Below are 22103 nucleotides of genomic sequence, written 5' to 3'. Positions count from 1 at the left end.
GTCCGCCTCACCATGGCCTCCCCGGTGCTGGCACCTCCTGCTCACCCGCCACTCTGTGGTCCGTTTCTGCATGTCCACCTCCGCCGCAACCCCCACCGCGCCGCCCAAGACCTTGGGTCTCAAGAAGCGGGGCAAGACATTCTACACCACTGACTCGACTTCGACCAGACGGAGTTCAACGCGCTGCTGTAGGAGTTCAAGACGGACTACCACTAGACCCACTTTGTGCGCAACCCTGAGTTCAAGGCTGCCGCTAACAAGATGGACGACCCACTCCACCAGATCTTCATCAAGTTCCTCGAGCGCTTCTGCACCGCTGAGTTCTCGGGGTTCCTCCTCTACAAGGATCTCAGCCACAGGCTCCAAGTCCATCCATTCCTGCTTCCTCTACTTTGCGCTGGCTCTACATTTATGGGTGGGCATTTCCACGAGCATCTGGTGGGCACGCACTGACATTCCATTTCTCTGTAGAAAACCAACCCGGTGGTGCCCAAGATTGAAGAGTATCTTGGCCCCCTTAAGTGGGTTTTAGTGATTTAATGATGCAAGCTCAAGTGTCTAACAAAATTTCAAGTGCATAAGGAGGTTTAAAAGGATTATTGGTCATGAAGCACTTGTGATGGACCCCCTCAAAATGAAATGAATAGATAAACAGCATACCTTCAAGTCTAAATTTATTTTCGGTTTGAATTTGAGTATAGGAATACTGCACTACTAAGAGGGATGTGTGATCTCTAGTCTTTACGTTGAAAAAAGGTGTTCAAGATGACCTAACAAACCTATGAGAGACACCCTTTGCACCTGCACATCACATGGGGATACTTAGAGTGGTGCTAACTTGAGAGTTCCGGAATTTTCCGGAAAATTCCCGAAGTTCAGGGTCTCCGGAGAAGTTCCGGAGGTTTGAATTTTTCCGAAAAATTCCGAAACTGAACCCCCAATGGCTAGTTTCGAGGTGAAGGGGTATAAATACCCCTTCACCTCTTCCACAGAGGTCCTCTTGCCTTCTGACTGACCTGAACGACTCAGGAGCATTCATAGCCCTCTTTATTCCCCTCTTGACCTTTAGGTGAAGATTTGGTGACGGATTTAAGGAGAGATTCAAGGGAAAGCAAGGAAGAGTTCTAGTGAGCTAAATCTCCATCTCTTGAGCATCTTGTTGCTTCGTCAAGCCGGTGTTCCACGTTTGTTACTCTTGGAGATTCAAACTCCTAGCCGGCTAGGCATTGCCCGGTTGAGCATCCGAGCAATTTGGCTTCCTCGGGAAGTTTGTATTAACCCGACGATTAAGTAAGTGACTCTAACTTGATCTTTGTGGTCGCTATAGGGAGAAAAGTGGCTTAGGAGTGAAAAGTCCACCCTTCGTGGGTCCTCAACGGAGACGTAGGCTTCAAGGTGTGAAGCTGAATTTCGGGAAACAAATCCTTGTCTCTTATGCTTATTGTTCTTAAATTTGTTCATATTCAAGCATAGAACATATTTCTAAGGTTTGAGCTTGATCTACTTTTCTAGTAAGTTTCCAGCTGTGCTATCTTGTGCCAAAGGCTTAAAACAACATGTTGTATCACCTATATTTGTTGATTTACTTTTCAGCAAGTTTATCTTGAGGTTGTAGTTCAAATCTGTCATTATCCGGAAATTTCCGAAGATTGTGCCGGAAATTCCGATTGTGCCAAAGGCTTAAAACAACCTGTTGTATCACCTATATTCGTTGATTTACTTTTCAGCAAGTTTATCTTGAGGTTGTAGTTCAAATCTGTCATTATCCGAAAAAATCTGAAGATTTCTCCGGAAATTCCAAAAGTTTCGAAATTTTCGGAACAATCTTCGGAAATTTCCGGAAGTCGCTGATAAACTTGTTCGGAGTTGTAAAAATTTTCAGGTTCGACTACTCACCCTCCTTCCTATAGTCGACATCCTAGATCCTTTCAAAGATCTTCTCACTCATGTCTAGGACCAAACGCGCCATGCTGGGTACGTATCTTATCCGCTTTCATCATACAATGCGTGTCCTAGAGAAGACGTTAGGATTTCGATTCACCGGTTACTGTTTTGGATCCACTAAACAAAATTCATGTCGTACTGATGTTCACTGGTGATTTGTTGTTTTTATGCCTTTCCAGATGGAGGAGGGAGTGCGAGCAGAGGATCAGCAGGTGCCGAGGTGCCAGGCGCAGTTGGAACGATAGGCGAGCACCAGAGCCTCCTGTAAGTCTTGCAATTTTAGTATCACTAGATGTAGACCTACTCAAATTAGGCATAGGCTCAACGCACCGACAGATGGTGGAAGGCTTCTGCTGAGGTTTAGGTGTAATTAAGCCGATACCCTCCTCTATCAGCTACTGCTTGTAATTAATCAAAAGAGATTATTTGGTCCTCCATCTCATGCTGCAACTAAAGTTTGGCCTGGTTTAGGGGGTGTTTGACAGCACTCTACCTCACAAAAATCAGCTCCACTCCACCAGCTCCACATTTTCCCAGCTCCGCTCTACCAACTCCAGAAAAATATGGAGCTGCTGCACGTGTTTGGCTGGTGGCAGTGCTCCAGCTCCAAAAATATGAGCACTTTGTCGTGAATAGTCTATTTTACCCTTTGTGAACGGGTATACATGTATGTCTCTTCTCTTTCCTTCCATTCTCTTCCTCTGCTCGTGCTTCCTTTGTGGGGGAGGGGCGGCTCGTGGCCCACGGCGACGGCGGCCCTGCACCGAGTACATCCATACTCGGTCCTCCAGCTGCGGCCAGTCTTGGTGGAGCGCGCAGTAGCCGCCGTCGCCCGCCAGCGTGAGATCGTGGCACTGGCAAACCAGCGTCGTTCGGTCGCGCGAGAGCTCCGGCGTGCGGAACTGGTGCCTCACGACGATATGCAGGATGGCCACAGCGGAGACCTCCTAATGCCTGAAGATGCCTGACCTCCTGATGCAGGATGGCCACGGTGATGCCTGACGCGCGGGCCACAGCACCTAGATTTCCTCCTTGCTGAACATCAGCGCCAGGACGTCGACGTCATCCTCGGAGACCGGCGCATTGAGGTTGCACAAGGAGAGCGGCGGGAGGTCATCATCATCGTCAAAGAACGGGACCAACTTGCGGCTGGGGCAGCGCGCGGCTCGCCGGCGGGCGAGCGCGGCCTTGCCGGTAGGCGGGCGGGTGGCGGCGAGCCACTGCCGGGCACAGCCAAAGCTAGGGGAAAGAGAAGGGACGGGCGGACGGGAGGAGAAGTAACGGGGTGTTTTCTTTTCTGATTGTGAATCGGGTATGTGTGTAACCGATGGCAGTGGTGAGTAAATACCCACCAACCCCACGAGGAGGTTTGAAAAGGGAGTTTTTGAAGCACTCCTCCCTGAGATACTCCACTAAAAACGTGAATCTGACCCCCTGCTCCACCTTTTTCCTAGAGCTGGAGTTGCTGGAACTAGACGCGTTTGGCTGCGAATTTTTTGAAATTGGTAGAGTGGAGCAATTTTTCCTAGAGCGAAGTACTGCCAAACACCCCCTTAATCTTATCGTGATCTATTCTGTTCAAAGGAAATCCTGAATGTTTCGTCTTTCTCCCTTGCACATCCATCCGTCAGCATTGACTGTGTGTGTGGTGGTATTACTACATGTGTCGCTTAATTGATATAGGTGATTCTGAGTTTCTGATGGAGTACATGATTTTTGTACTACTACCAAGATGGGTTCTTCAAATAACATCCTGAAATGGGATTTTTATCCTTCTTTCTTGCAGATTCATAAAGGTTGTTCCAATGGACAATAATTCTGAGCCTATTAATGAAGCTACTTGCAAATCACTTACAACAGACAATCATTGGTAAATGGATTTCTATCTATTGAGTTTTTCATTGATTTATATCTTGAAGCATTACTCAAGGTTTTTTTCCTTAACTTATATAAGTCACCATCTTAATATGTGTTAATCTTTCCCCTACTTATTTTAATATGCTAGCTTTGTATTGTCGAGTAGAAAAAGAGCAATTACATGTCAGGACAAGAGAATGCCATTTTCTATGCATCTGTCTATTTAATTGTTATTTAGTTTGTTCTCTGAAATGTCAGGACAAGAGAATGCCATTTTTATGCATGCGTCTATTTAATTATTGTTTCTTTTGTTCTCTAAAATGTATTATCTTTGCTTCACAAATAGTAAGTACCATCGTCGAAATCTTCGAAGCAACCTATAAACTCATGGCAAGTCGATTTTCTAGAAGACCTGATGCGAGCTGAATTCGTATAGCTCTAAGGCTATTTCAAGAGTAGTTAATATCTATCCCAGTTGTAAACTTAGTTGTTGCCCGTAGGAAGGAGATGGTAATTTGTTTTTTGAACGACGGTCAACTGATTTAAATGCAGATATCTTTACCTAATATTAAAGTGCGGTTGTTTTCAACCGTCGTGGTTGTTTCGTAGAAAAGTTCCTCAATTTTTTCGTAATCAACTCGCAGTCCTTGGAATATGTCTTGACGATTTTGCAAAAAAAGTCTCCAAACTTTACTGCAATTGACTCGAGGTTCAGCCTTGGCTCGTGTTCGTTTGTCCCGCCCACACAGCGCGCTTGCCGGCGATAGCGCTGGACCCATAAGTGGCGCTGCCACCCGTGGCTCGGCATCAGTAGGCCGTGATGGCAGGGACTTCTTCAGCGCTTGCGGCGGCGCTTCACCGAAGCTTAGGGATTGGGCGGCGGATTCGCGCACGGGCAGTGGCGTAGCCGGGGGCTGGCAGGGGCCATAGCCCTCCCCTAATGTTTGTGCAAACATGTACTCCCTCCATCCATGGATACTAGGCGCAACTACTTTTTCTATTTGTCCACGGATACTAGGCGCAAGGGGCTGCGCATGCGCTGGATCGGCGACTGGATTAATTGCTGGAGCGCTGGACTCCTCGTACCACTCCTCTCCCGTTGAATCTACACGTTACGGCGTTAACTGAGTCCATATATCTACCCAGAGTAGTAGTCCTTGCATGCATCTCTCGCTGGCTTCTCATCTCTTACCACTTCACTTGCATTTGACCGACGATGGCGAAGCGGCAGGTCGTGAGTGCCCGTTGCATGCGCGCCCGATGCATGCAGCAGCAAGCGCAGCTAGAGCTCCGCCGCGCTCGAGCCTTTCGTGTCCGTGCCATCCGCGCGCGGCAGCTGGCGAAGAAAAGCTATGAAGATGTCGTCTCCATGCAGCAGCAAGCCAACGGTGAATCTGGAGGTCATCCGCTCGCGACCAAGGCCGATGTCGATCATGGCGCCGAGATCGACTTTGACAGCATTCGGTATGTCCCTGACTCACTAGCCGGCGACACCTATGTTCCAGACTCATTTGAGGACGTCGAGGAAGAAGCTAGTATTGCTGCAGCTGTTCCTGCCGAAAGAGAAAAAGAAAGGGAAGCAAATGAGAAGGCCCTTGCAATCGTCCGTCCTATGATGTACAAAATCGTTTTTCCTAGTTTTCCAGAATTGCATGAATGATCTAAATGTTTTCATGATGTAATCGATTACATGCAGTCTAGTTTGCTGAAGATCAAACAAAAAAGAGACATGTTGTAAGCTATGCAGTGATGAAACGCACTGCATCTACATAAATTTCCTTCTCTACTTGCAGCCTTATTGGAAGTTGACCAGTTCTCTCCAATGTTCCCTTATTCATATGCGGAATTTTGTAATGCTGTCCTCCTTTTGCAAGCATAATCTCCCTCATGCATGCTTGTAGTGTAAGGAACACACGATTTGCCCTGTCCACCGGGTATTCTAGATAGGCTTTAACTACATTAGCCTCAATTTCTTGGATGGTTGACGGAGATGACTTTTCAAACAATGCCTGCAAGGCTGCAAAAAAGCCTAGATCCAAAACATTAAGATCAGGAGAATTGGGTGGCTGACACGTCAACCTTATATCCTACCCATCTTCTTTTGCAACACGGCAAAAATCCGGGTCATCAACTGCAATGTGAGTCTTCGCGTTGTCTTGTTGAATGAATATTGGGCGTCCTCGTTCTTCAGCAGGCCATTTTTCTTTGACGGCAGGCAAGACCTTGTCGACTAGAAACGTACGGATAGTTTCTCTGTTGACCGATGTCATGGCCTTTAGCTCCATGGTTCCTGTAATCAACCATGCATGCAAGTAGAGTAACCAAGATAAGTAGAGTTGCTATACTTAGTGCTCCTATTTAAACAAAATTAAAATTCGTACCTCTCGGCCTATTGGGACTTTTTCTCTTGGCCGGCTCCAATTTAGTGAAGGGAAAAATTCCTATTTTACCATCAAATGTGCATACACCATTCTCAAACCTTGGGCGGGTTGTCACAGCAAGAAACATCACCTTTTCAATGAAATTTTTGCTCTTCACAGCTCTACGAGGGATCTCTTCGCCCGGCGCCAAGTAATAAATTTGGTTTTTCTTTATCCTATAAAACCATTTCTCATCTATGAAAATGACATTGTACAAAGATTTGAATGTTGGGTCATCTGGTAAGCTAAGGTTGTCAAGCATTTGTGTGCAAAATCGCACACGTTCCTTCATGTTTTGTTCAGTTAAGGTGAACTTTATGGCATTTGTATGGCGCCTAAACTTTCCTTCTTGTAGACGCTTATGCAATGTGCTCTTTGGCATCTTAATGGAATTGGCTAGGCTACGGATAGTTTGACGCTCTCTAAGTGGCACATCTTTGATTACATCTGGGTTAAATGGATGTTTTTTACCGCCACAATTTTTTTTCTTATTGGAATCAAAAGCTGAAATTCCACCACCAGTTTTCCCTTCACGCCATGCACGCTGGACAACTCTCAACGGCACCCCCATATCACTAGCAACAGATTTCGTCACTCCCTCCTTCAGCACGCCTGGAGTTGTTCTTTCTAAGCACATCGCGTACATGATTCTTTTAAATTCAGGAGGGTAGTACCGCCTCCTCTTGATATTGGCAGGAGTGCCTACACAAAGACATTGGCATACTCAAATTTTGCATGGGACTGTTCATTCAGCTTTGCATGCATAAAAATAAAAATAAAAAAATGAGTGCATGCAATGGAGTACCTGAGTCAAATGCCACAACATCAGCTTCATCGCCGGCGTCTGCTTGAGGCACGTAACCAGCTTCCTCAACTTGCTGCACAGAGGCCGCCCCTTGAACTTGCTGCACTGTGTGTGCACCGCTGCCTGCTTCAGGTTCGCCATGGACTGCTTCAGGTTCGCCATGGACTGCTTCTGCTTCAGCTGTGTTGCCGTCACCTTCACCTTGGCCATCTTCATCTTGGTCGTTGTTGTCTTCGCCGTCAGCTGTATCATTGCCAATAAGTACACCGCTCGTACAATGAAAGAATACAAAAAAAAACAGAGAAAAGTCTCTGTGATTACCTTCGTTGCCGTCGTCCCAAACATAGTCGTAGTTCAACTCATGTACTTCTCCCTCAAATTCCCCAATCTCATCCCAGTTGATAGGTTCATTCAAATCTAAACCAGGCATGGTGTTCAAACAAAGAAGGAAGATTAGAGAAAGGAATGTTGTCAGCCGCACGCGCGCTTGCATTGCCTATTTATAGGAACACAAACGAGCCATTAGTGGCGCCACTTGCATGCCGAAAAACCAAACTAGTTAGGCGCCAACAGCTGAAAAGATAGTGCGGGCGTAGATGAATCTGAAAAATTAGCGGATGTAGATGAAAGCCGAAAAAATAGCGCGGGTGAGATTTGGATCTGCATGCAGGTGTGAAAATTGGAAGGAAAAAACGCGCGTGGAAACGGGAAGGAACGCGGGCTCTCGGAAAAACTCGCGTGAGTGGCTGCATGGTGCATGCATGCACTGGAGACGGAGATGCATGGTGCATGCATGCACTGGAGACGGAGAATGCGGAGCGTGCTCGGTTAACGGCGCGTTACGGAGAATGCGGAGCGTGAAGTTATTACGGGGAGGAACCGAATGTTTTTTCTGGCAACGAGCCGTGATTAATGTCTTCCTTGGTCTTTGCAATTTTTGAATCGCGCCTAGTATCCGTGGACGGAGGGAGTACTAATTACTAATACATTTCTAAGTAGGTAAGCACACAAAACAGTGATTGATTGAATAAATATTGGTTATTTCTTTATTTGTGTACTTGATAAAAACATGTAGTCTATTAAGTTAAATTTAAACTGAAATCAAGCATTCATATACTACATGTAATCTATTAAGTATTGTTTATGCCCCCCTCTATAAAAAATCCTGGCTAGTCACTGCGCACGGGGATTGGCGAAGGCGGCAGGACTCGAGGAGCTGGCCACGAGGCCACCCAAAGGCCCCGGCGGCGCCGGTAGGACAAGCTGAGCCAGCATTCAGGTTGTGAAAGGCAAGGGTGTCAGTGGGGGTGCTTGCGGGGCTTCCAGCGTCGAGGCACCCGCAGCTGCAGCAGCACGGGTGCGTCGTGGTGCTCCCCGCTGGCAAACTCCACCATGCGGGCACTCCTAATGCACATGCACACCAAATCCACAACCGTGGCAGCGCATCTGAGCGTTGAATAACTTCGATTTGCACGATTCGTGAGTTGAATTGTGATATTAAACTTCAACATTTTTGATCTGTGGTTCTATCTGGTTTCAATTTTGTCCATGTCACGACCTCATCTGGGTTATCGAGGATTCGAGGTCGCTCTGAGGGGGAGCGTGCGACGAGGGTGGGCCGAGCTAGCACAGATGCCGCCACCGGCGAGGTGCCTCTCCTTTTTCGTAGCTGGCGACCGCGACAGCTGCGATGAACTCGCGTGGCGTGGTAGCGCCGCCAGCGCGTCGGTGTTGCGCCGGCGAGTGAGCAAACCTCACACGGATGGAAACGATCTACAAGCCCAATGCGAAAATCGGACGTTTCTTTGCCCTCGGTGCACGGATCGACATCGTTTCCCACCGGAGAAACGGTTTCTCTCTCTTTCCTCAGTAAATTCATCGCCACATCACCAATTTATTTATGTGGCAGTGGTAGTGCCCAAAGTAGGCGTTTTCAGCAGCTGTGGATGCAGGTTCGCGGTTACCGCAGGACGTCTCCAACAACACCAGGCCTCTCTGTGTCACCCACCGGCATAAATCTACGCCTCCTTCCACCCCCTCCCCTTCGTCGAGCCAAGAAGAAACTGCCTTACGTCGATATATGCAAGTTTCTGCTGAAGATTCTTTCACCAACAGGGTGAAAGAGGTTTTAATTCTTTTGAAGTGGTCGGAGATCAGGCAGACAAGGGCAAATCCATGGAGCCGATGGCGATCGTGACGGTGACTGGCGGCGTGCTGGGCCCGGTGTTCGTGCTCCTATCACGGATCCAGCCCATCGTCGACTTCTTCCGACGCCTCTACAACTGCCTCCGCCACCCGCAGCGCCGCCCTGCCAGGCCAGTAAGGGCGCCGTGGAATAAGCAGCGTGCAGCTGTGGAGGAGTAACAACCTATGCACCCGTCATCTGCATGCGTTGTGACATTAATTTGTTTTTGCATTGGATCAAAATGTTAAAATATTTGAAGTGGTGGAGAAGCATGTATATGTTGGGTGTTGACCTGTTTTCATCCATGAGATCTATTTTCTCCACTGGTTCATCGCCACACCCCATGAACCCTAGCCTCCTCCCCCCATCGTTCGATCCTGATCTGCTCTTGTTCCGTTCGTTATCACAGTGTCGTCTCGTTCGTTTGCGTTGTTGATTTGCTGCTTTTGTGGGTTGAATTTGTTTTGTTTTTCGCACATCGGTTCATTTTGTTTGGTCTGCCTAACATTGCAATTGTCCGGCGCTGCATCCGGTGCGGCAGGCAATCTATCCTTAGGCGAGATTGAACCAAAAGGGGAGGACGCTTTCCTAGTTCTTCCCGCCTGCTTCTTAAGCTCCGGCCGTCCTCCGTTTCTTCCCAGGATTCGCCGGTGACAAGGCAGGCAAATTTCTGATGATTCTGCCGTGATTTTTCGGTGTTCGTTTTATCTCTCTAGAGCGATTTGGTTGCAGCACCAGTCGGCATGTGGGGGCGAGGATGACGAAGGAAAATCAATCGGATTCCCATTGATTTCTTAAAGAAAGATGAGATCTTTAACCAGCTACTTCTGACTCGCGATGTCAATGCCATTGGTTCGTTTGTTTTTTGTTTGGTTTGGTTTGGTGCGCCTGTTCTGCTGTTCTGCGTCTGTGATTTCGTGGGGGGCCGGTGATGTGATCAAAATATTTGCTACTCTTGATGGGGCAAGAGCCCCGCCTGATGATCACGAACCACCAAGATCTCTGAGGTCCTCTAATCACACATCTTGTATTCGTTCTGCACTTCTGCTTTGGTTCTTTTTGTTTTCTTTTCTGTCCGTTTGCAGTAGCGGATATGGCCATTCAAAAACTCGTCGACCGCAAGCTGCTGAATTAATTGACATTACTTTGAACACAGGAATAGCTGCTGAATTGCATATGCCAGTTACAGTTTGAGAATGTGACCACGATTTCAATCTACTGCAAATTCCTCATCGCACTCTCCTTGCCGGACTGTATAAAATCCTTTTTCAGAAGCCATTTGTTTAAAAAAAATATCAACATTGTAATCTTGATTCAGCCAACATAGCATGCTAATTTCTACTGGATTTTGATATTTTTATCATGTAACAGCATAGTTATGAGGATGACGAAGAAAATCAATCGGATTCCCATTGATTTCTTCACGAAAGATGAGATCTTAACCAGCTACTTCTGACTCATAAATCATACATGCTGATTTTTGTTGTGATTTTACCTTTCTTTTTCCGTTTCGTTTGCATCTTCGTAGTTTGCCGGAGGCTGGTGCCGTTGAAAGACTGCTACCCGTCTACTCCAGATTTCTGACGAATCACCAAGATTTCTGACGTCCCCAACTGGCCATCACTCCAGCAGCGGATTCATCAAGATCAAACACGCGTGTAACCCAACTGTCCATCTCTCCAGCAGTGGATTGAAGATTCACACACGCGTGTAATTACTTCAATGATAGTGGCATATAATTGAGATGAGAATGTTATCAAAACTCGTCTGAATTCCTGAACAGTCAGGCGAAGCAAGGTGGCTTCTAGGCTCTAACTCAGACAAACTTTCACTTTCCTGAACGCTCTCGTTGCCACACTGCACGCAAACCTTTTGCTAAGACGAAAACTAAGTCAATTTTCAAGAAACAAAACAGAAGCCATTTTGGCGGAGTAATGTTATTCATGAATATTCATGAATTATGAGTTCAGTAATATGCAGAAAAAACTTTTGTACGTCAACCAATGGGCCTTAATATATGTTTGCTTTTCTCTTGTCAGGGGTTAGAATAATCTCTTGTTAACCTTGCAAAGAAGACGGAATCAATGGGCCTTAATATTTTGGCGGAGGCTGTCGCGGAGACGCCGGAAGACGTGTGGTGCCGGAATAAGTCGACGACGGGCTGGATCCACAGCAGGAGTACAAATCCCAGACCCACGCCGCCGGTTACCGTCACGATCGACATCGGCTCCATGGATTTGCCCTTGATCTCCAATCACCTAAGAAAAATTAAAACCTCGTGGAAGTGCTCATGCTCCACTTTATCGTCGTGGTGGCCGGTGCTGCTTCACTCGTGCTCGAGGTGGACCTCGTGGCCTCCAGGGTTGCCCGGGGGCGAGGGGGCCGTGCCGCCGCATGGACCAGGAGGAGAAGGGTCGCGAAGATGCTAGCGGTGGAAGGGCCGGAACCGACCGCTGAGGAAAGCGATGCCTGAGATCCGACGGTGGATGTTTTTTAGGCGACGTGGTCCGATGAGACAGCCAAGCTTGTCCGTGAGATTCGTCTTTTAGAGATTCCCTTCTTTCAAATTTGTTGGATCAGGATGTGAATGGTCCGTTATGTAATTCTTGCTTGGGTTTTGAATTTTGCTAGTCAACCCGTCCCGCCCGTTGTGTTGACCAAGCCTAAGAGTTTCGCAACGCCCATTTGCCAGGAAGCCCAAGTATACTTAGCAGGACAGGCCCGGGCCCAGTTGGGCCGAAAACCCAACACTGGCACCAACCCCCCGCGAGGCCGCGACGCCTGTTTGACTTTGACCATGGCGCCAGGCGGTTGACCGCCACCGGATCTTGCGGCGGCGAACCAGCCTGCCATCCCGGCCATTGTCTGAGGCTTGGATCGGTGGGACCCCGACTACGCCAAGACGGCGAGAACAAGTGCACCACGCTCGCATCACGTGTGCAGTATAAACTAGCTACAAATCCGCATCATCTTCTCGTATAAATCAATTATTGAATTATAAGCAAAGTTCTTAGCAGCGGCGGGAGCAAATTTCTTCTCGTATCGACCAATTTATTAGTCGCTTTCGCGGTTACAATGCCATAGGCAGCTTGGGTGCGCGCCTGCTCGAGACGTGCGAAGCACGGAGATCAATCAGATCTTGAAGGCCTTCTCGACGCTCTCCCTCCGCGCGCCGACGGTCTTGTAGACGCGCATGAACTCGCGGAACGTCACGGCGCGGTACCGCGCCGGGTTATCTTCGCCGGCGACGAGCTCCGCGGCGGGGGCCACCAGGCAGTCCTCCGTGGGCAGGATGAACGTCGCCACCGACGTCCGCGCCGCCGCCGCGTTCGGCACCGCCCGGTGCTCGACGCTCTTCAGCAGCCCGTTCGTCGCGATCTGCATCGCCATCAGGATCAGGATCAAGAAACGTCGTGTCGCCGATCCACCATCATCACCGTCAGGATCGAGATCGAGAAGAAGAACATCGTGTCACCACCATTTCACATCACATAAGAAACAGGATTGAGCTGTGGACCTCGAGCTGGTGGCCGAAGTTGACGACGAAGGCGCCGGGCACGTGCTGGACCCGGATCCAGTCGCCGCGGCACGCGACCTGGAGCCCCGGGACGGTCCCCGGCAGCAGCAGCGTGATGAGGTTGCGGTCGCAGTGCGGCGGCAGGCCCAGCGCCCGCTCCGGGTCCGGGCACGGCGGGTAGTGGTTCACGTTCACCACCACGTCCCCGCCGCTGAGCTCCCCCTCGAAGTAATCCGGCCGGAGCCCCGCCCCTCGCACAGCAGCCGGAGGAGCTCCATCCCCAGCGCCCGCGCCGCCGCCACGAACGCCTCGACCGCCGGCCGGAGGCGCTCGGGCTTGTCGGGCCAGGAGTTCCGGGTGGCGGCGGAATCGAGGGGGAAGGGGCAGGCGAGGCGGAGGCAGTCGCGCCAGTACCGCTCGCCGCCGGCGCCGTAGACGGTGCTGGAGAAGAGGCGGTTGGGCTTGTCGGTGTCCTCGGTGTAGAAGGCCGCCTTGTCCTCCGCGGGGAGGCGGAAGAACTCCTCGCAGCTGGACTCCATGTCCCGCATCGCCTGCTCCGGCACGCCGTGGTTGACCACCTGACCGATGTCCAGGAGAGGAAGCTGAGCGAGCGAGCGAGCGAGCCGATCGAGATGGAGGAGGAGGAGGGCGGAGACCGGAGAGGGGTGTATACCTGGAAGAAGCCGAGCTCCTTGCCGGCTTCGAGGACGTCCCGGCGGACCTCGTCGCGGGGGCGGGAGAGGTCGATGACGGGGAGCGCGACGGCGGCGGCGGACGCCGGCGGGCGCTGGTCGGGCGGGAACACGAAGCTGTCCGGGAGCGCCTCGTGGGACGCGGCCGACGAGAGCAGCTGGTTCTCCATCGCTCGCTCTCTCTGCCGGTGCGCTCGCGATGCGTGGACGAATCGGGAGAGGAGCGAGGTAGTAGACAGCACGAGCCACGAGGGAACAAGAAAGCCGGTCGGCTGTCGTCGTATCGTGTTCTCCGCTCTCCACACTTGTTCGCTGGCAGCCTTTTCCTCGCTGGGCCGTGCGGCCCAAAACGTTTCGCAGCGAGCCGGCCCAAAACCTTGGGACGCTTTGTATGGGCCTTCCCTGTAAGTGGGCCCCACTGGCGGATGCAGCACCCCCAGCCCACATGTTGACGTAGCCGCCGATCGAAAAGAGAGATGGGAGCCACCTGGCTGTCCGGCTGCGCGCCGCCGCCGTCAAGCAGTCAGCAGAAACCCGTCTACTTCGCTCCACACGTCGGCTACGATCCATACCGGCCGGCCGGCGGACGACGTGACAGCGCGGCCCACACGTCGGCGAAACCCGTCTCCGTCTACTTCGCTCCCCCATTCAACTCCCGCCGTCAGATCGCATTTTTTTTTTTGAAACGTTCGTCGATCGAACCCCGCGGCGGCGCCTCGTGACTTGCACCCCGGCCGTCGCTTGCTTCTGCGCGTCCTGGCGGGCTGAACCATGACGTAACTGAAATGAACCCAGCCCGGCCGCCGGTGCGGGCGGTGCTTTCCTCGGAGTCCTGCCGGCGCCGACGTGAGCCGGCGAGTGGCGACGCTATGCTTCACTGCTCTACCGCGGCCGACGTGCTCCAGTATCAGGATTACATACATGAAATATTCTCTCTCTCTCTCTCTCTCTTTTGAAATCATGTGAAAATTTCTCTTAAAAATAACAGAATCCATTGGAAACATATCGGAAACAGATCGTTTTCATCCCAGTTCCCAAACATAACAAAACGTGGCGCCCAACAAGAAGAATGAAGTTGCAACATCTCAAAACTCGATCCACGTCGCTGTAAAGTTTCCTTTTTTTGAAACAAGATCGCTGTAAAGTTTCCACGCACGACTCCAGGCGGATCCACGTCACCCGCACCCGCCGCCAAAAAAAGCCTCGGACCCCACCGCCGCAGCCGCCAGGTGGGCCCTCCCGTCCCCACATCGTCCACCGTGGACCCGTTACACGCCGCCCCCCCAAAGCACCCACCACCCCACGCGCCAGCCCCGCTGGCACGCGGGCCCCACAACCCCGCGGCCCCACCCGCATCCACACGGGCGCCTGGCTCTCTGCCGGCCGCGCGCCTCGTGGTCCTCCATCTCCGCGCGCCGTCTAGAAGGGTCCACGCTAATCACCCGTCTAAACACGATAATTAACACCCCGACGAGTAATTAATTTAAATATAATCAGATGGTAAGCCCGCCGGCGAATCGGGGAAAGGGTTGGCCTTTATAAGCGCACGCCACCCCACCCGCCCGCGTCCACCACCCCCTGAAATAAGCCATAGCCTTCGCCTACCTCTCGACGCCCGAAAAAAAAAAGGAGAGAAAAAATTCTCCGCGGGGGAAAAGTCGCGTGCCGTCTCGCCCACAGGTTGGTGCCGCCCGCCCGCCGCTCCCCCTCCTCCTCCTCCTCCTGCTCCTCGCCCTCATCCCCGGCCCCAGATCCGATCGCCCGCCGCCCGATCTGGGGGCGCGGGCTCGGAGGCTCGCCGTTGACGGGGTCCGCGGTGCGCCGATTTTTTTTTTTTAGGGATTTTTGGTGGTGTTTCGGTTGTAGGTTGGTGGTGTGGTCTTTTGCGTCGAGGCGTAGCGGTTGGTTTTGGATCGGATCTGCGCGAATTGCGATTGGGTTGACCGCTGTGGTTGGTTGGTTGCTGGCATAGGTTGTGCGCGTTTCTCTGTTCCTATGAGCAGTTTGGGGAGGAGGAATCACCTTTGGATATATATTTTTTCCCTTTAATTGTTTGCAAATCGTTTGTGGCGTTTGTTTCTAGGATGGGAGGCGAGACCTTAACCTATAGGAACAGCAGAGGGAGTGAAACAGTGAGGGATACCGAATCTGGCTGATGAACAAACTTTGGTGGTTGCCGGCGGATGGGGGGAGTGATTTCATCCTGGCCCGCCATGTACGCGCCACCAGCGCCTGTGGCTGCTTGCTTGTGGCAGGGCTCTTCCATCCCTTGCAGCACATGCAAGCTTCGGTGCCAAACATGAACCAAGTGAGAGAGATGTGTGCTGATACGGAAGGTCTCTTTTGGCCCTTGGGGTGAATGGGTGGATGAAGCAGCGAGCTTCCTTGCTGTGCTTGGCACGGATAACCTTGATTGCGGCTGGAGGTTTCGTGGTGACCGTGGCAACGTCAATTGCTTGGACGTGTGGATGAAGTTTGACTGCGTGAATTGGGTGTGCATCTGGCTGATTGCGGTTCCGGGCATAGATTGCTTTGCCTGTATGCTGCTGGTTGCCTGCCTTGTTGTGGTGCTATGTAAGCAATCTTTACTTGTGGATCAACCAAGAAGGCCATGGCTTAGTGCTATGATTGCGTGAGACAGTTGAGTAACCAAAGGTTGCAGAGCTTGAGTTGTTTATAGGGAGCACTCAATAAGGATGAGGTAGAGCTCTGGGTCCAGCACAATTAAATCTGCTCTTACAGAAGACCTGGGGTGCAGGTTGTTGGCTAACAATCCCATTGCTGCTCTGCAGGTTCGATGCGCTTGCCCTTTATTTTTGTTCTGCTAGAGAGGCTGACGGACATGTCGATGTTTCCGACTGTTTTCAGTTTTACAGCTTAATATGCAACCTGGTTATATGTGCTAGTAGAAATTAGTCTGATCAGGAAGAAAGAATCAGAGGTAGCAACTTTTGATGTTTGCATCAACTCTCAAGGTACTGAAGATAGAATCATGGGTAGTAACTTTTGATGTTTGGATTGACTTGACATAGGCTGTGGATTGTTAACTTGTCCTCTGCCGGCAACTAACTATTTCAAAGACCTTGCAGAATGGCCACTTGGATAAAATTGGCATAACTTTGTTAACTTAGGATTGTTCATTTGTGATCTATAGCACGTCAGATTTGTTTTTCAGCTGCTGTTCTGAAAACAACCATGTCCTGTAAGGAGAAAACAAGGATTGAAATTTACTGCAAATCCTTTTCTTTCAATCCAGCACTGCTAATTTCCTCTTGAATATCTTTCTGTACAACCTTTTATAGTTCCACTGAATCATGTTTTTTTTTGCCATTTGTCACTCTTAACTAAATAACCATTTTTTGCTAATGAGCTATGGAACTTGTGTCCCTGCAGTCCATCGGTAGCAATGGCACAGGAGAGCTGGAAACAAGAGTCCGAGGAGACTGGAGTCCATGCGCCTGAGGCCCCAATTCTGTGCATAAACAACTGTGGTTTCTTTGGCAGCAGCATGACGAACAATATGTGCTCGAAGTGTTACAGGGACTTCATCAAGTTGATGGAAGCCCCTGTGGTGGAGAAGAAGGTGATCACGGCAGCATCTTCTTCCGCGGTGCCACTGGAGACAGCAAAGCATGATGATGCCCATGCTGCTGCTGTGACTGAAGCTGTGGCAGAGAAGCAAGCAGAGCAGGAGCCCCCAAAGCCACCCAGCAACCGGTGCCTAACCTGCCGCAAGAAAGTTGGGCTTACTGGGTTCCAGTGCCGCTGTGGGGGCACCTTCTGCTCCACGCACCGCTACACCGACTCCCACCAGTGCACCTTCGACTACAAGAAGGTGGCACGGGAGCAGATAGCCAAGCAGAACCCAGTTGTGATGGCTGAGAAGATCAACAAGATTTGATGCCTGGTCATGAAGGGATCGCTGAATTCATGCTTGGGTTCCTGAGTCCTCAAGAAGTTCCAATCGATAGGTTCCTTCAGGTGGTGGTCTGGGTTAGTGTGGTAGTAGGGGGTCTCAATTGTGTCTATCCTTCTCCTTTAATCATGGTTTCATTCTCTCGATTGTGTAATAATGTAAATATATTCAAACTGTAATTTAATCCTATTGCTTTCTACTACGTTGATTGCTGGTTTTCTTATTACCTGGGTTCCGTGCATATCAAGAAGGTAAGTTGAAGGATTTCTGAATCCTTAGTTTGACAGCATACCTTTTTGCAAGTATTGAAAGGATCACAGCTTGTGCTATCGCTTTACTCCAAAACTTTCTCGAAAGTTGCTGTGGTTTTGCGTCGTCGCTTTCTCTGGAAGTTAGTTTATCTTGGGAAGATAAGATTGCTTGTCAGGTATTTGCTTATTCTGGACCTGGAGGCCAAGTGGTGTACAGACATGTCACCGGTTTTGTATCATTGCATGTTATCACTTGTGATACCAAGCCGCTGCAAGTCTGAAGCTCATCTCATCTTGCTACTGCCCTGTTTATGTGATCAGATGAAGTAATAGTTGAACATGTACATGTCAGGTCTGCTTATTTTGTGATGTTCCTTGCAAGGTTTGCACATCATACATGTCAAGATGCAATTGTCTGAATCCTCTTGTCATACTCGAGATCAATGTGTATGTTGGAAAGCGGTAGTACATGGGATGAGACACTTGGGTATAATTGCTTGAGAGGAAACAGTGCCAAAGAAAGGAATTGGCTGCCAGTGGCGTTTTACTCCTCCATGCTGTCAGTCAGTTATAGCTTCGCTTTAGGTACAAGGGAACAGTGTGAGAGGCAAATGAGAGTGACGCCTTCTAGAGAGGATTGGAGCACTAGAATTCATCAGTGATGAAGTTACCACTTCTAGTACATGGAACGACCATCTAACGCCTGACGAGAGAAAAGCTATATTTAGGTGTATATCATATCATGAATAATGTGAGTCGTTTTGACTTTTCTATATACATATGTTTTGCTATATATCTAGACATAACTTTATATTTAGGTGCATAGCAAAATTTATACATAGAAAATCTAAAAAGATCACATTTTGGAGCAGAGGGAATATTAGCGAAACGGCACATTTTGGAGCAGAGGGAATATTAGCGAAACGGGTGTGTGTACCCTCAGCCAGCATGAATTCTAACCGGTGCATTGAGCCAGCTGCCAGCCAGTAGAGGGAGTACCGGACCTTTTTCGGATCACAATTAGAAATCGAGTTTGGTTTCGTCTTCTTTGCAAGAACAAGAGATTATTCTAACACCTGACGAGAGAAGAGCAAACATATATTAAGGCCCATTGGTTGACGTACAAAAGTTTTTTCCTGCATATTACTGAACTCATAATTCATGAATATTCATGAATAATATTACACCGCCAAAATGGCTTCTGTTTTGTTTCTTGAAAATTGACTTGGTTTTCGTCTTAGCAAAAGGTTTGTATGCAGTGTGGCAACGAGAGCGTTCAGGAAAGTGAAAGTTTGTCTGAGTTAGAGCCTAGAAGCCACCTTGCTTCGCCTGACTGTTCAGGAATTCAGACGAGTTTTGATAACATTCTCATCTCAATTATATGCCACTATCATTGAAGTAATTACACGCGTGTTTGAATCTTCAATCCACTGATGGAGAGATGGACAGTGGGGTTACATGCGTGTTTGATCTTGATGAATCCGCTGCTGGAGTGATGGCCAGTTGGGGACGTCAGAAATCTTGGTGATTCGTCAGAAATCTGGAGTAGACGGGTAGCAGTCTTTCAACGGCACCAGCCTCCGGCAAACTACGAAGATGCAAACGAAACGAAAAAAAAAGGTAAAATCACAATAAAAATCAGCATGTATGATTTATGAGTCAGAAGTAGCTGGTTAAGATCTCATCTTTCGTGTAGAAATCAATGGGAATCCGATTGATTTTCTTCGTCATCCTCATAATTATGCTGTTGCATGATAAAAACATCAAAATTCAGTAGAAATTAGCATGCTTTGTTGGCTGAATCAAGATTACGAAGTTGATTTTTTAAAAGAAATGGCTTTTGTAAAAGGATTTTATACATTCCGGCAAGGAGAGTGCGATGAGGAATTTGCAGTAGATTGAAATCGTGGTCACATTCTCAAACTGTAACTGGCATATGCAATTCAGCAGTTATTCCTGTGTTCAAAGTAATGTCAATTAATTCAGCAGCTTGCGGTCGACGAGTTTTTGAATGGCCATGTCCGCTACTGCAAACGGACAGAAAAGATAACAAAAAGAACCAAAGCAGAAGTGCGGAACGAATACAAGATGAGTGATTAGAGGACCTCAGAGATCTTGGTGGTTCGTGATCATCAGGCGGGGCTCTGGCCCCATCAAGAGTAGCAAATATTTTGATCACATCACCGGCCCCCCACGAAGTCACAGACGCAGAACAGCAGAACAGGCGCACCAAACCAACCCAGCCCCCCCCCCCAAAAAAAAAAAAACGAACGAACCAATGGCAGTGACATCGCGAGTCAGAAGTAGCTGGTTAAAGATCTCATCTTTCTTTAAGAAATCAATGGGAATCCGATTGATTTTTCTTCGTCATACTCGCCCCCACGTGCCGACTGGTGCTGCAACTAAATCGCTCTAGAGAGATAAAACGAACACCGAAAAATCACGGCTGAATCATCAGAAATTTGCCTGCCTTGTCACCGGCGAATCCTGGGAAGAAACGGAGGACGGCCGGAGCTTAAGAAGCAGGCGGGAAGAACTAGGAAAGCGTCCTCCCCTTTTGGTTGAATCTCGCCTAAGGATAGATTGCCCGCCGCACCGGATGCAGCGCCGGACAATTGCAATGTTAGGCAGACCAAACAAAATCAACCGATGTGCCAAAACCAAAACAAAATCAACCACAAAAGCAGCAAACCAACAACGCAAACGAACGAGACGAGACTGTGATAACGAACGGAACAAGAGCAGATCAGGATCGAACGATAGGGGGAGGAGGCTAGGGTTCATGGGGTGCGGCGATGAACCCTAACTTGCCATCGAGAGTGGCGGCGGCGGCGGCGGCGGCGGAGATGGGTTGGAAGAGTCAGGGCTCTACCATTTGTAGGCGTCGGAGCGGGTTGAAGTCGTGTAGGGTTTGGGTTCCTTCTGCTGACGGCCCGTGAACGTGGTGGTTTCCGGGCCACATCACAACGGTCGGTATGTAGGTCACGGCCCATGGCCCATGGAGGAAATGCTATGCAGCGGATGCAGATACAGCCAGCCATACAGGTTTTTTAAAAAACCTTTACATGGAAACAAACCTGTATGGCTGTATCATGACTACAATAAACGTTTGATAGGTATAATATTTATCAATAAACGGCTACAATAAACGTTTGATAGGTATAATATTTATCACTAAACCGCCATCAATAAACGTTTTATTGGTATAATATTTACCATGACTACAATAAACGGCTACAATAACTTTATTTTTCACATGAATTTGTTATATGAAAAAAATGATGCTTTGGTTGCATGCAGTTGGACTATATGTAAACTCTGATAAGAATGCAATGCCCTCAACTTCAGCAACAAAGTTACAATTTTCTGGCACTTCCTGAACGAGGACCCTTAACTCGAGTGCCTAAAATAGACGTTTTCGGCAACCGTGGATGCAGGTCCGCGGTTACCGCTGGACGGCTCCAACAACACCAGGCCTCTCCGTCTCGTCCACCAGCATAAATCTGCGTCTCCTTCCACCCCCTCCTCTTCGCCAAGCCAAGAAGAAACTGTCTTACGTCGATATATACAAGTTTTTGCTAAAGATTCTTTCACCAGCGGGGTGAAAGAGGTTTTAATTTCTCTAAAGTGATCGGAGATCAAGCAGGCAAGGGCAAATCCATAGAGCCGATGGCGATCGTGACGATGACCGGCGGCGTGCTGGGCCCAGTGTTTGTGCTCCTGTCACGGATCCAGCCTGTCGTCGACTTCTTCCAGCGCCTCTGCGACTGCCTCCGCCACCCGCAGCGCCGTCCCGCCAGGCCGGTAAGGGCGCCATGGAATAAGCGGCTTGCAGCTGCGGAGGAGTAACAACTCATGCACCCGTCATCTGCATGTGTTGTGACATTTGGTTTTGTGTTGGATCAAAATGTTAAAACATTTGAAATGGTGGAGAAGCATGTATATGTTGGGAGTTGACGATGCATGAGATCTATTTTCCCCTGTTGCCATGAATTTAGATAAAGAATAAAAATTTTCTGAAAATAGAAAGAGATGCCACGAGGTAGTGAACAGGGAATATATGAAATCAACACTAAACAGCCAGAATCAATTAGACGGTCCACGTTAGAGCAATTTACGCCTGCAACTTACTGCGTTTCTACAAATGAAACGGATATTATCTACCAGATATACCGCATCAATTGTTTGTTCTGCTGAAATCAATCCCAAAGTGTTACTGCTTGAGGAGGGCATACAGACCGAAGGACTATTGCGAAGCACAATGTTTATCACTGCAGTGTCCTAACGTTACCAGGATCTAACAGCAAGGTACCCTTAAAAACGCCCAGAACAACCAGAATGCAGGAAATCACGGGGCACCACCTCATGGATCGTCACCGGAATCTTCGATGCACGACTCCTACAACGTCACCAGAATCGCAACCGCGCGCCGTCCTCCATTCTTGCTGCGGGTGGAGGGGTTAGTGGGGGTGGGGGTGCTAGGGCTTGAGCCGGGGACTGGTGGGCGAGGATGAGC

The 22103-nt window shown here is 49.2% G+C and overlaps 1 protein-coding gene and 1 pseudogene across 2 annotated transcripts; one reads left to right on the top strand and one right to left on the bottom strand.

Moving 5' to 3' along the window:
* Positions 1-12230: 12230 nt before the first annotated feature.
* Positions 12231-13908, bottom strand: LOC101768603 (annotated as a pseudogene).
* A 1067-nt stretch (positions 13909-14975) lies between these two features.
* LOC101767915 (zinc finger A20 and AN1 domain-containing stress-associated protein 9) lies at positions 14976-17559 on the top strand. 2 transcript variants are annotated; one of them, XM_004955510.2, is made up of 2 exons: positions 14976-15100; positions 16814-17559. In XM_004955510.2, the coding sequence occupies exon 2, from the start codon at positions 16827-16829 to the stop codon at positions 17319-17321; it is 495 nt and encodes a 164-aa protein (XP_004955567.1). In that variant the 5' UTR covers positions 14976-15100; positions 16814-16826; the 3' UTR covers positions 17322-17559. The 2 variants fall into 2 exon arrangements, with proteins under 2 accessions (XP_004955567.1, XP_004955568.1); XM_004955511.4 differs by lacking the exon at positions 14976-15100 and adding an exon at positions 15170-16212.
* The last annotated feature ends 4544 nt before the right edge of the window (positions 17560-22103 follow it).

This window comes from Setaria italica, chromosome II, assembly GCF_000263155.2.
Source record: "Setaria italica strain Yugu1 chromosome II, Setaria_italica_v2.0, whole genome shotgun sequence".
Taxonomy (NCBI): domain Eukaryota; kingdom Viridiplantae; phylum Streptophyta; class Magnoliopsida; order Poales; family Poaceae; genus Setaria; species Setaria italica.
This window is presented reverse-complemented; position numbering and strand designations above follow the sequence as displayed.

Coding starts and splice junctions, on each gene's coding strand:
- LOC101767915 (XM_004955510.2), top strand. CDS start 16,827: ATGGCACAGGAGAGCTGGAAACAAGAGTCCGAGGAGACTGGAGTCCAT.